This window comes from Aegilops tauschii, chromosome 3, assembly GCF_002575655.3.
Source record: "Aegilops tauschii subsp. strangulata cultivar AL8/78 chromosome 3, Aet v6.0, whole genome shotgun sequence".
In the NCBI taxonomy this organism is placed as follows: domain Eukaryota; kingdom Viridiplantae; phylum Streptophyta; class Magnoliopsida; order Poales; family Poaceae; genus Aegilops; species Aegilops tauschii.
The window spans coordinates 391,095,713-391,109,741 of NC_053037.3; the positions used below are offsets into that span (position 1 = coordinate 391,095,713).

Below are 14,029 nucleotides of genomic sequence, written 5' to 3' on the forward strand. Positions count from 1 at the left end.
CACAGCCGTAACTCGCTGCCGGTAAAAACGGTTTTTATTACCACCCGTGACCCCACGGCAGGTGAATGGACAGGCAATGCATGGAATCTACTTTTGCTATACGCGTGCTGCCTTCAGCCAAAGCCGATACTGATACGTCTCGTCGCACCGCATCCTATACAAGCACCCGGATCCTTTGTGCATATATAGCATGTGGGTCATGTATTGACATTCGCAGAAAATCAACTACACCACTGCGCCCCACTCTCGTGTTCAGCCAGCAAAGATTCCAAAGCATCACCAAGTCCCCATGCCCGCCCACAGAGTGCTCCGCGGATGACTCCTCTGTCTCCTTTCTGGAGGTGTCTGCTTTCGAAGCCCACATGTGTCTGTCATTTTGTGCGAGCGGATGGGCCATCTGGTACAGTTCCCCCTAGCCCAAGTAGGCGATCGCGGTCCCTTACTGCCAGATAACGTGGCCCATAATATTTTCCGTTCTGTGTAGCACACATCCCAATGAATATGGACGTCCAGGATAGCAGTACCCGGGTGCGTAAACTCACCTGAATGATTTCGCACCATGGACTACGTCTTCCCTTCCGTAGGCGCCCTCCCCGCACCCAACTACAGGCACCAGCCCCTTCTAGGCCGGGAGAACCTTCGCTTCAGCCTCCCGGGCAACTCCAACCGCTACCTCCCCCTGCGCAGCAAGGAGGCGGCCGAGGACGGAGCACGTGCACGTCGCAGACGCCGCGACCACCATGCCTCCTCCGACTCGACCTCGGCGACCGATGCCGCCCACGCCTCGACCTCCGCGACCGACGCCTCTGCCGCCAGGCGACGCAGGCACCGACGGCCCCGGCCCCGACCCCGACGACCCGAACGTGAGGAGCGCCCCGTGGAGGTCGCTGATCGAGCGTGGGGGGGAAGACGTCTCCTCGCCTTCGCCTTCCTCGTGGTCACCGGCGGCGTGTCCGCCGTCCTTCTTCTCGGTGGGCATGAGCTCTCCATCTGGACCTACACCGCCGCGCAGACATCCTGCACCTGCTCCCCCGCCGCCGGTACGCCTCTCCTCCCTCCTTCCTCCTCCCGCTCTTCCGTATTGCATTGCTCGGAACATTCGAGATTGACTTGAAGGCCAAAGAAGCCAAGAACTAGGCGTAGGGAGGCAAAAGAAGAGGGGTTATGGCCGAAGCGGGCAGGCGGCTGCGCATCCACCTCTCGGACGACGCCATTGATGGCGGAGCCGCCGCGGGCCGGGATGGCGGGCGCTTGTTCGTAGAATAGCGAGGCGAGAAGAGGGGTCAGACGCGCGGCATTTGCCGGAGCGGCGGCGGCAGTGGCGGTGCCACGCCCTTAATCGAGTTCTTGTTCTTCCAAGAACGACTCCTGGTCGTCCGCGCCAGCCAACTCGCCGTGGCGGCGCCGTTCTTGGATCGCGGCGCTTCCCTTTGTACAATAGCAAGGCGAGAAGAGGGGTTAGCAGCGGGGTATTGGCCGACACGGCGGAGCACGCTCTCAATCGAGTTCTTGTTCGTCCAAGAACGACCCCAGGTCTTCCGACCGACCACCTCGGCGTGGCGGGGGCGTTTGGGGAGGCGGCGCGCGGCGCAGATTAAGCGGCGGAGCCCGGCGAGGGTTAACACGTTCGGGGGAGCTCCGGGCATGAGAGGGTGGAGGACGCGCTCCGGTCGTGTCGTGGAGCGGCAGACCTAGTTGTTGCGCGTGCCGGCGTCTGATTCCTGCTCGCTCGCCATTGCTCATAATTGGGAAACTTGGTGCAAATCTCTAACATCCTAAATGTTAGCAAAACTTTCTCATATGGGTGTATTTTGGTTCTTAAACTATTAAACAATACAATATAATACATTTTGATTATGTGAATGATTCATCTAATTTTCTTTTATGATTGGTTGTGGTACATTCTCTTTAATGAACTATTCTAGTTGCGATTTTGATGTATTTTTTTCTTATATCTTTCAATTATTTTGATTTAAATTGCAACTGAACAACTCCCACAAAATAAAAATGTCATATTATTTAAATCTAATCATATAGTGATTGATTATGCATTTTAGTGGAATCCATCGCTAATAATAAAAATAAGTTTTTACTTACACCACTATTTGTTTAAAGGGGAGCAATAGGCGCCGGCGCGCCGGCCCAAATTTGGGCCGGTCGCAGCCCAGGCGTTGGATGTGTGCATGCACGGCCGTTAGATCTGGGCTCCTCCTGTCGTCTTCTCTTCCAAAAACAAATCTGAGCGATGCCGGTGAAGAACACGAGCAGCGGCGCTGCTGGCACTCTCCATGGATGAGCGAACGAGTAACCTCGAAGCACCGTCACTTCGCCGCCGGTCGCCGTCCTCGCCGGTGGTCGGTGCCTCCCAAGCGTTTCTCGCCGACTTCACGCATGCAACACCGAGCGCTTGCAGGTTGCAGTCACAAAGTGCCATGGGTCGCAGCTCCGGTGGCGGCGGTCGCCGGCCGCAGCGCTCCATGGACGAACTCGCAGTCTACCTCCCTCGGTTTCTGGTCGCAGCAAAACCGCCTGCCAGTTATAGCAAACACGAACAACGGTTGCAGCAAAGAAGCAGCTCCTATCATTGCCGCACGCCATTGTCAGCTTACCGCTCTCTCGTTGAAGCTTTTTCAGAAGCGGGTTGAAGCTTTCTCATAGTCGGTTGCAGCTTTTCTCTGATTTTGTTCGCCGGTCACTGCCAAAAGAAGGGTGGTAACAAATTATGTCGCCGGTCGTAGCAAAAAATGACCGCGGTTGCAGCAAAAAATGTGGTCACCGCCGTCGCATGTTTAGCATCACCATTAATGATGTAGCAAATCTCGATGATGGTAGTAGCAAACATTTACGACGGATGCAGCAAAAACACGTCTCGCCATATAACCAATGCAGCTCGCGCGCTACAGGTTGCAGCTCGCCTTGTTGCGGGTTGTAGCAAATTGCAACAATGATGGTAGCACTTTCACAGATAGAGGGAGAGGAGAGGGAGGGTCAAGCTGGAAACTGCCCCTCATGGCAGCACCTAGGGGGGACGTAGCAGCATCTGTGGGGGATTGTAGCAAATCGCGACTATAGTTGTAGCAGTTTCAAAGGTAGAGAGAGAGAGAGAGAGGAGATCAGGAGAGGGACGGCCAAGCTGGACCCCCCTTGTAGCAGCACCTAGGGTAGCCATGGAGCTGTGCTCTAGCTGGGGAAGAAAAAGGGAAGGGACGAGTGGAGGAGAGAGCTACAGAGAAAAGATAAGAGAAATACAGTGCGTGGGCCAGAAAAAAGTATGAGTGCGTTGTCTCCCTGGTCGTACGATCCAGTTGGATCGCGTGGCCCGCGCGCGTCCGGCGCAATGGTTTGGCCGGCGCGCCGGGTGGAAATGTTTCCCTTGTTTAAATAGGGTAAATTACTTTGTATTATTTTCCTTTTATTCTGAAAAAGCTTCTGCATGCAAGTTTGGTCGATTATGATGTGTTTTTATCAGTATTATATTTTTTTACTGTTTACCTATTATATGTGATCTAAACGCTTTTATATTGGTTTACTGAGTGAGTCTTATTTTATCACTTTATATGAGAAGTAAAAAAACATACCTGTCATGTAGCTATCTTGTATCATGTATCCATACCCCCAAACGTGTCAGCAGGTTGCTGCTGGGTGCTTGTGCCCTTGAGTCGTCGAGTCCGACTTTTTTCATTGATAGCCGACCAGTGTCTATTTGTGCCAATGCAACATGTGCATGTTTTCCATCACAGCCACGTTAAATTAAAGGACTGTTGGGCTGACAGCATTATTATTTTTGCAATAATAGATTCCGGCCCGTTATGTAGCAAAGGCCCATCTGGCTGTCAATCGTTGTGCGATCAATCGTTGATTCGTTGGCTCCAGGAAGCCGGTAGGGATATGTTTAGAATAATACCACCTCGGATATAGAAATAATATGATCAAAGTGGACCGACGACGGACAAAAAACGGACAAAATTACGGTGGTAAGAAGCGATAGCCGCTTTATTATTAGATAAAGATAAAGATAAAGATATGTTCACTTCTACTTCGGTACACCCTCCTTAAACACATCAAAGGCTAAGATCTGCCCATACCCCTTCGCTGTCAGTGGCACGATCGTCTTATGTAAAAAATCTACCCCGCGTGTCCACGCCGATACCCCCGCGCGCCTGTGTATCAGGGGCTGCGGGACCAGCCGAGCCGCTTGGCAGCCGTGAGGACGCGAGCCGTGCCGAGCCGTTAGCATCCATGGGCCCACAATGTCAGATGCAGGGTGTGTTTGTTTTCAAAAGTGGGCGTTGACCGGTGGGGGTGTACGTGTGGTCGTGGCGCGGACGGCCGTATCGTCGTGCAGTTAACTGCTTGCACTAATTGCGGCGTGCATGCAGGCGCCGACTGCTCGCGGCCGATCTCCTACCGCCCGCCTTCTGCCCTCGTAGTCCGCGCCCTCCACTGCCGCGCGTGCGGCGACCGCCCGCCTTCTGCCTCGGGCCGGCTGTTGACGCGACCGCTCGGCTGCCGCCACTGCGGCGACCGGCCCGCCAAACGCCATCGATGCCTCGCCTTCCGCCCGCACGCCTTCACACACCAGCCCTGCCGCGCCTGCCGCCCTCGCGCCTTCACACGCCACCGCTGCCGCGCCTGCAGCCCGCCCGCCTTCCCACGCCACCGCTGCCGCGCGTGCCGCCCGCCTCTCTCGTGGCGCGCGCCACCGACGGCTCGCCCGGGCCACTCCCTCCACCCGCCGGCTATAAAAGGCCGCCCCGCCCCTCTCTTCTCCACTCCACACCACCGACACGCACCCGCCCCGCCCCTGTCTTCTCCAGTCCATCTCATCTCCACGCCACCGACACGCACCCCGGCGATGTCTTCGAGCGACTCCGACGAAGGCGCGTGGCCGGGCGGCGTCTGGCCGTTGAGCCTCACCATCCGCGACACGGAGGACCTCGCCCGGTTCGGCCTGATGGTGCCGCCGGTTTCGAAGGTGCCGGGGCCATGGCGGATCGGCGCAGACGGCGTCCCCACACGCGGCTCGCCACCGACGCCGGAGCAGCTCCACGCCTTCCCTGGCGCCCGGTACAACAGGAAGGCCCGCCGCCGCTTCTGGCGAGGCAAAAACTTCGATGTCGTCCTCGGCGCGTTCAGGGACGCGGCGGCCGACCGCCCCGTCGGAGACATTACCGGCGAGGTCGGCTGTTCTCGTCGCCGCCGCCGCCAACTCCCACCCGCTCCCGGCCCTAGTACTCGGGCACAGCAGGCACCCCCTGCCCCGGCGCTGTCCCCGCTCCCGCCGGCGCAGGCCGCCCTCGCGCAAGACGGCGACCCCGATGACACCCCGGGGCTACTTGCGGTGCTGGCCCGGTCGGCAGCCGAGGCGGCGGCGGCGGCGCGCGAGGAGAGAGAGATGCAGGCGGCCTTAGCGGCGGTGCGGGCGCAGGAGGCGCAGCATGGCGGCAACTGGTGGGACGACGACTCCGGCGATGACGGCGGCGAAGGAGGCGCTGGCGTTGTCGACCTCGCCGGCGCCAGCGACGACGAGTAGTTTAGTTTTAGGTTTAGATTTAAATTTCGTTCTAAGTTATGTAAAATATCTTTAAGTATGAATGAAGTCGGAATGGTTTATCTGGAAAAATATATCCTTATGTTTAATTTGATATTAGTCGTGCAACAAAGCTTCGAAAAATAAACAAAAATACATGCATTTGAGCATTACGAGACGACAAGTGGTAAAATAAAACTGAGACAAAACGGCCGGTTCGCTCATAACAGAACGGCCTCCGGTAAACGATGTGAATTTTTCGAATGACCTCAACGGTCTTCGGAAAAATCATGGATATTCATAGAGTAGCAAAAAGCAACGAAACTTTTCATAGATGCTAGTCATTGATTAAAAAGTCCTTTCGGATGGGCCCTTCGCTACCCGTTGAATGTATTTGGAGACAAAAAACAAGTAGCGTCACGTCCGGAGAATGCTTTAATGTGTTTTCACCGCAAAAATTGTAGAAAATACATAGTGGCAAAAAGCCACGAAATTTTTCATGCACACTAGTCATGATGATACAACAGTCAGAAATTTTTTTTGGGTTTATTTGAGTTGGTATGCCCACCCCCACACTCAATCCAAGAATTGAACGTATTTGGACACTAAAAACATGTTGCGTCACGTCTGGTCAGTGTTTTAGGTGTTTTCATCAAAAAATTGTAGAAAATTCATAAAGTGGCAAAAAGGTACGAAACTTGTCATGCATAGTAGTCATGATGGTAGAACACTATAAAAGAATTTGGATTCATTTGAAGGATGTCGAAAAAAACTTATTTTGGACGGGGCCTTCGCTCCTACCCGAACGGTCTCCGGAGAACGAGGTCAATTTTTTGACATATTCGGAATGACCTCAAATTTTACAAGTGAGTTGTTATGCCTACCCCCACACTCCTTCCAAGCATTGAACGTATTTGGACACCAGGAACATGTTGCATCACATCCGAGGGGTGCTATGTGCTGTTTTCACCGCAAAATTGTAGAAAATTCATAAAGCGGCAAAAAGCCAAAAAACTTGTCATGCATCCTAGCCATGTTGGTAGAACACTAGGAAAAAAATTTGGGTTCATTTGAAGGATGTCGGAAAAAAACTTCTTTCGGACGGGGCCTTTGCTCCTACCCGAACGGCCTCCGGAGAACGAGGTCAATTTTTTGCCATCTTCAGAATTGCTTGAAATTTTGCAAGTGAGTTGGTATGCCCACCCCCACACTCAATCCAAGAATTGAACGTATTTGGACACCAAAAACATGTTGCGTCACGTCCGGTCAGTGTTTTAGGTGTTTTCATCAAAAAAAATTGTAGAAAATTCATAAAGTGGCAAAAAGTTATGAAACTTGTCATGCTTAGTAGTCATGATGGTAGAACACTATGAAAAAAATTTGGATTCATTTGAAGGATGTCGAAAAAAAACTTCTTTCGGTCGGAGCCCGAACGGCCTCCGGAGAACGAGGTCAATTTTCTGCCATCTTTAGAATGGCTTGAAATTTTGCAAGTGAGTTGGTATGCCCACCCCCACACTCAATCCAAGAATTGAACGTATTTGAACACCAAAAACATGTTGCTTAACGTCCCGTCAGTGTTTTAGGTGTTTTTACCGAAAAAATTGTAGAAAATTCATAAAGTGGCAAAAAGGTACGAAACTTGTCATGCATCCTAGTCATGATGGTAGAACATTATGAACAAAATTTGGGTTCCTTTGAAGGATGTCAAAAAATAATGTAGATAGTACTAATGTAATTTGACTGAGGTGAGACTAAATTTGCATAGTGTGGCAAATGATAAAAAACAAGACAAATAGTAATGATGTGATTTGAGTTTACACTGCAACTAGCAACTCTGACGCACTGCCCGGGCAGTGTAATGAGCTTACACTGTCCGTGCAGTACGGCAGTGCCGCCCCTGGCAGTGCAAAGTCAAACCAAATTATTACTAACTGTCTCATATAGCAATGTGCACGAACGCGGCTATATAAGCCGGTCGTGGCGTCCCTCGGCGCGTGAGGTGGGACTAAAGAAGCGCCCCTCCCACCTCCCCCGCGTCGTGATGCATAGAAGGCAAAAAAATAGTGATGCGAAAAAAAGCCCAACCGTGGTTGCATGCCGCAACTGCGCGTAATCGGTCCGGCCCGATCAAGCCGGGCGGCGAAAGGGCCGGCCTTTCGGCCCAGCTACGGCTGGCAGCACAGTCAAACGGGGCAGTGGCGGGACGGGGCGGGAATCAGAGGAGTTCGAAAGGGAGGTGGGAGGCAGGTATATAAGGCGGTCGCGACGTCGTTCGGCGGGCGAGGTGGGACTAAACTTTAGTCCTGACCCCCGCCGACCCTGCCCCCGCACCGCACGCACAGTCAATGGACCGGCCCACGCGCGCCGTCGCGCACAATCACTGGGCCGGCCAACGCGCGCTGTCGAAGACTTTTTTTTTGTTTAAAAAATAGTATTAAGTTTTTTTAGTTATTTATGCCTTTTGTTATCGTTTAAATTTTTTTCTATAATTAATAAAAATCCATACGTAATATAGAATTGTTAACTTGATTTATTATAATAATAATGAGTTGTTTATTATAATTTATAGGTAAAAATAATGAGTTTTTGATAATTAATTGCTAAAACAATATTTACATCAGAATTGTTAATTAGATTTTTAATATTTATGTAATGTTCATTATTTAATTTTCTATGTCTTATTCATGAATGCATAAAAAAATTGCCATAATAATAATGAGTTTTTTGTTATAATTTATAAGTAAGAAAATTGAGTTTTTTGTTATAATTTATAAGTAAAAATAATAAGTTTTTCTTTAATGGCTAACATTTTTGAGTTTATTAATAAATAATTTGGAAAACACCCTTAATAATTGTACATATATGCAAAGTTTAGTACAGTAATGTGCAAAGTTTAAAAATAAGATATTCCATAATTATAAAGAAACAATATTGAATATAGAATATTCCATAATTATAAAGAAACAATATTTAATATGCATTTTGTTATCGTTTAGAAAATATTCCATAATTATAAAGAAACAATATTGAATATTATTTTTTAAAAAGTGCACGGAGGGACAAAATGATAAAAAATAAGATAGCTAGTTAATAAAGTGATTTGACTTTACATAGCTGCCCGGGCAGCAGCCGCCCGGGCAGGTATGTATGATCAAATCTCTTTAGTATTAGCTATTTTATGTAACAAAGAGCATGAACGCGGCTATATAAGCCGGTCGTGGTGTCCCTCGGCACGCGAGGTGGGACTAAAGAAGCGCCCCTCCCACCTCCCCTCGTGCCGTGACTCATAGAAGGCAAAAAAAATAGTGATGTAAAAAAAAGCCCAACCGTGGTTGCAGGCCGCAACTGCGCGTAATCGGTCTGGCCCGATCAAGCAGGGCGGCGAAAGGGCCGGCCTTTTGGCCCAGCTACGGCCTGCAGCACAGTCAAACGGGGCAGTGGCGGGACGGGGCGGGAATCAGAGGAGTTCGAAAGGGAGGTGGGAGGCAGGTATATAAGGCGGTCGCGGCGTCGTTCGGCGGGCGAGGTGGGACTAAACTTTAGTCCTGACCCCCGCCGACCCTGCTCCCGCACCGCACAGTCAATGGGCCGGCCCACGCGCGCCGTCGCGCACAGTCACTGGGCCGGCCAACGCGCCCTGTCGAAGACTTTTTTTGTTTTTTGTTTTTTGTTTCAAAATAATATTAAGTTTTTTTAGTTATTTATGCCTTTCGTTATCGTTTAATAAATGTTCTATAATTAATGAAAAGCCCTATGTATTGTACAATTGTTAACAAGATTTATTATATTTATGTAATGTTCATTATTTAATTTTTTATGTGTTTTGCATTAATGGCTAAAGTTGTTTTCATAATAGTAAAGAGTTTTTTGTTATAATTTATAAGTAATAATAATTTGGAAAAGACCCTTCATAAAAAACAATACTTGATATAGAATTTATTAAGTAGTTATATTAAAAACAATACTTAATATAGAATTTATTATGTAATTATATTAAAAACACTACTTAATATAGAATTTATTTAGTATTTAAATTATAAGAAATTCATACGGTGTCGGAAAATTATGAAAACTTGCATGCATGATGGCCCTGGTGATGCTGGCGTGTGGAAACATTTGGGGTCCACCGGCTGAGTCAGAAAAGGAAACGCAGTACGGAGCTGACCTCCTTCATATCCGATCAATGCCGGTTGCATGGGTGGTACGAGGTGGCATGCATGAAACGTCACCCAATTTTGGGGGCAGTGGGCATGCCCATCTTAGGGCCCCACGCAAGATTTGAACGAATTCGGACACCAAACGCATGTTACATCACACCCGGTCAGTGTTTTCGGTGCGTTTCATGGAAAAAACCATAAGAAATTCATACGGTGTCTGAAAATTATGGAAACTTGCACGCATGATGGCCCTGGTGATGCTGGCGTGTGGAAAAAGTTTGGGGTCCACCGGCTGAGTCAGAAAAGAAAACCCAGTACGGAGCTGACCTCCTTTATATCCGATCAGTGCCGGTTGCATGGGTGGTACGAGGTGGCATGCATGAAACGTCACCCAATTTTAGGAGGCAGTGGGCATGCCCATCTTAGGGCCCCACGCAAGATTTGAACGAATTCGGACACCAAACGCACGTTGCGTCACGCCCGGTCAGTGTTTTCGGTGCGTTTCACGAAGAAAACCATAAGAAATTCATACGGTGTCAGAAAATTATGAAAACTTGCATACATGATGGCCCTGGTGATGAGTGCGTGTGCAAAAAATTTGAATGGTTGAATTAGATAAAAAACGCATTAATATTTTCTATCGTTAAAAATATATTGGAGATAATGGCTCTCTTTTTGAAGAATATGCATGATCCATGTGAACCTTCACAAGCTCTGAGCAGGTGAAGACTCACATCGATCCTGCATATCCTCCAAATAGAGTCCCACAAACTCAGATGTTTGTTCATGGAGCAAAAGAAAAGTATATAAAGGAGTCAACGGCGCGCCGGCTTAGCGATGTGGTATTAAACTAGAACTGTTAAAGTACAATGAATGTTTTCAATAAATGCATCATGGGCCAGCCGACGGTAGTATTACGGGACGGGCCAAGGGGCCCACTATGGCGTGACCACGTCTATGACGCCGTACGTGCGTGCATGGGCATGGAAACCACGCCGCCATTACCTCGCCCCAGGACCGCCTAACCCCGTCGCCTCCATGCACGACCTCACCCGATCCGACGGTCGCACCGCCATGGCCGTCCCAACTCCCTTCCTTGCCGCCCTCACGACGGCCATACACTCCGGCATCTACGCGTGCGACTTGGATCTCGGCCCGGCCGGGCCGTCTCGGCAAAGTCGCCCGCACCCAGAACCCTAGGGCGGGCCGTCGGCCACCGCGGTGGTGTGGGCAGAGGGCGCGCGGCTGCCACGACTAACCCACACCGGGTGGGGTTAGCCAACGGAGGCCGCCGGTGCACCTCGTGGCGCCGGAAGGTATGGTATTAAACCATATGTAATGTTTTTTGAATCTCGTAACTAGTTAGATAACTTTCATCTTATTTAGAATGCAAGAATTCGGAGATGTGTACTGCTCGGTTGAGAAGTGGTGCGAATTGGTGGGAAAATTCACACCCAGACAGCGCATGATGCTACGTGGCACAAATTTGGACAGTATGTTGAGAATTCCTTCAGTGAAAATGAGGAAAAATTTATTGGAATTTATGATTACAACGTATGATAGTAGTAGAAAGCGATTTATTATTCAGCCAAATACTGACGGCATCAGTGTGCTTAATGAAGATGTTTATGACATATTCGGGCTACGTAACGAGGGTGATGATGTCAATAGCATGATAGCAACAGTACAACTAAACGCCAAAAAATTGTTCCGAATCGGTTTCTAGACAAAAGAACAGGCCTAATCCTCATCGATGACTTGATAAAAAATATTATTGATAGTCAGTCATATGATGATGATTTTGTGAGAAGGGACGTACTGGTTCTTATGGGTACAGTCTTAGCACCACAATCCACCAAGTTTGTTCCTTATCGTTATTACAAAATGGTGGAGGACATGAACGCTATCAAGTCATACAATTGGAACGATTTCACGTTGGGGGTGTGCATGGATGCTATTAAAAAACGGTCGAAGATCTTGAAAAATTCAAGTGGCCTATTGGGAACTTGGCTCATCTCCAGGTACAAGTCATTTCGTAATAGTTGTATGTACATATATTTTTTTATGTGATCTATGTGTCTGACTATTTGTGTTTACTATCATGCAGTATATATACTGGGAAAAACTTGAGCCAATTGGTGTGGATACATTTGATCCTTTGTCTCGTGAATACCCACTAATGCTTAACTGGCCAGAAACGGAAGGGAAAAAGCGAGACGACTATGACAACATGCACGGGCGGGGTACCGGCAATGTAAGTCAATAAGTATAATCCTTATTGGTTTCACATAGTAATTAAGTCAATAAGTATAGTCCTTATCTGTTTGCATCTTCACCACATTCAATTCTAGCAAGTTCTCTTAATATGACTCCGGATCACATAGAGGCAGCCAAAGTTTTTGTTGAGACTCTTGCATCGTCAAAGAAGCATGCACACCGAACCGTGGTTGATGTGCCGCCATCAGATGGGGACATATGCACGCCAGCTATGCTTCACGATGTCCTAATGTTTAAATGGTTGAATGGCGCTGTAAGTATGAGTTTGTTTTTAACAAAACCCTCATTTGTACTTCAGAAGTTGATAGAATTTTTTTGTTTATGTATGCAGATCATCAATGCATATTCTAAACACCTACAACACCGTGATTTTTCTGATCGTTACATATCAACAACGTGGTTCCCCAAATTTAAGTTGAATAGGGCAAGGGGAAAGACCAAGTCAGTAAATGATATAGACTCAGAGAATCTTACAAAGAAAACAAAAGTCCTCACAAGAGTAATGGATGAGTATTTCAGACGGGACAAGGTATTGCTTTCATATGTATTTGTTTTTATTAGTCAATACTATTTAATTGCACTAACATCATTTGGTTACTATGTAGGCGTATTTTCCTATGTACGTTAATGATAATCATTGGATAACCATAGTGATGCACACCGTCAAGGAGGAGTTTCAAGTTCTTGACTCAAATTCTAAAGGCGCAATTAGCCAAAGAATTCGCAATATGATTGCCATCCTGGTACGCTATAATTTTCGCACTCGCATTCAGAAAAATATTGGGTCATACATTATATTCTGGTTTTGTTAATTTGTTTCAGAGAGCTGAAATTTCTAAGGATATTATGAAGGCCAACTCAACTCTTGAAGCAAAAAAAATTCCAGATGTCTCATCGTGGCCAATAAATGAGTACAAAATGCCGAGACAAAAAGATGGGTAAGTTAATACTGCATACAACTAGTACAAGCAAGTGCATGCTACATTGTAAGCTGATCACACATGTTTATTGCAGAGTGTCTTGTGGAATTTTTGTGATGTGGTGCATAAAATACTGGGACGGAGATCGCTGGACATATGAATTTGACCAGGAAGAGATTAATGCGTCAAGGCCACGTATTGTCGCGGAAATTATTTTTTCAGAGGTGAACAAATTAGAGAAGGTCAAGATGAAAATTGTTAAAATCATGGAGAAGGAATAGGTATTAGCATCGGTAGGGTTTTAGTCCCGTAGAAGGTTTCTCTGCCGTTGTTGGGTACTTTATTCGATTGTAATGCGACATGGCACTTTCAGTTTATTTGTTTTCCTACTTTGTTAAAGGATATGAGACATGGCACTTTCAATTTATTCCTTATGCCACCTTGTTCAACGTTATGAGACATGCGATTTTTATTGTTATGTGTGAAACATGATATATTTGTATGAATGTGTTACTGCTGTCATGACTTTCTAGACTGTTTAGCATTTTAAAAAATTAATCTATGTGAAAAAAACATATTTAAAAAAAGGCCTAGCCATGGCCGGGCGCGCGCATGGACAGTATACTAGAACGCCTTCGGGAAGGCCTTTCGGCCGCCGAGCGGGGAGGCCACGGCGTACAACAAGGCATTCATTAGTGTTCTGTAGTGGGCTTGTGAGACGGCGACGACGCGGGTATATAAACCGGTCGTCGCGTCTCTCCGCGGGCGAGGTGGGACTAAACCTAATCGCCATAACGCGCCAGCGTCCCCAGCCGCACACGAAGAGGCCTTAAAGGGCCGGCCCACGCACCCGACGCGCATCGTTAATGGGCCGACAGATCGCCATAAATCCCCCTCGGGATCGTTGCATGTGCCCGCTCGGTCGGGCGAGACGAGACGTCTGCCACCGGGCCCGTGGCTGTCGCTCGGTCGGCTGCTGGGCCACCAGACGCGCGCGTGGCGCACGGCGAATCGCGCCAGCCCGCACTAGCTGGACTGCACAGGCCCGCCACTGCCTCGGCTGTCGGCCACCGCACGGGCTGGGCTGGAATATTCGTCCTCGGCGCGCCAATCATGCTGCCAGGCCGATCTTCATCGGATCC

At 48.4% G+C, this 14,029-nt stretch overlaps 1 protein-coding gene across 5 annotated transcripts; it reads left to right on the plus strand.

The window, feature by feature from the left end:
- The first annotated feature begins 4,239 nt into the window (after positions 1–4,239).
- On the plus strand, positions 4,240–13,393 carry LOC109766414 (uncharacterized). 5 transcript variants are annotated; one of them, XM_073510649.1, is made up of 7 exons: positions 4,240–11,711; positions 11,798–11,944; positions 12,075–12,220; positions 12,299–12,496; positions 12,573–12,710; positions 12,790–12,905; positions 12,982–13,393. In XM_073510649.1, exon 1 carries the CDS (start codon positions 4,856–4,858, stop codon positions 5,531–5,533), a length of 678 nt encoding a protein of 225 aa, XP_073366750.1. In that variant the 5' UTR covers positions 4,240–4,855; the 3' UTR covers positions 5,534–11,711; positions 11,798–11,944; positions 12,075–12,220; positions 12,299–12,496; positions 12,573–12,710; positions 12,790–12,905; positions 12,982–13,393. The 5 variants fall into 5 exon arrangements, with proteins under 5 accessions (XP_073366750.1, XP_073366751.1, XP_020180768.1 ...); XM_073510650.1 differs by having other exon boundaries at positions 12,081–12,220; XM_020325179.4 differs by having other exon boundaries at positions 8,451–11,711; positions 12,042–12,220.
- The last annotated feature ends 636 nt before the right edge of the window (positions 13,394–14,029 follow it).

Bases quoted from the DNA above. Each gene is read 5' to 3' on its own strand.
- LOC109766414 (XM_020325179.4), top strand. From the start codon at position 12,056: ATGACTCCGGATCACATAGAGGCAGCCAAAGTTTTTGTTGAGACTCTT. The intron at 12,711-12,789 runs GTACGCTATAAT...AATTTGTTTCAG, and splicing joins GCAATATGATTGCCATCCTG to AGAGCTGAAATTTCTAAGGA. The intron at 12,906-12,981 runs GTAAGTTAATAC...TGTTTATTGCAG, and splicing joins ATGCCGAGACAAAAAGATGG to AGTGTCTTGTGGAATTTTTG.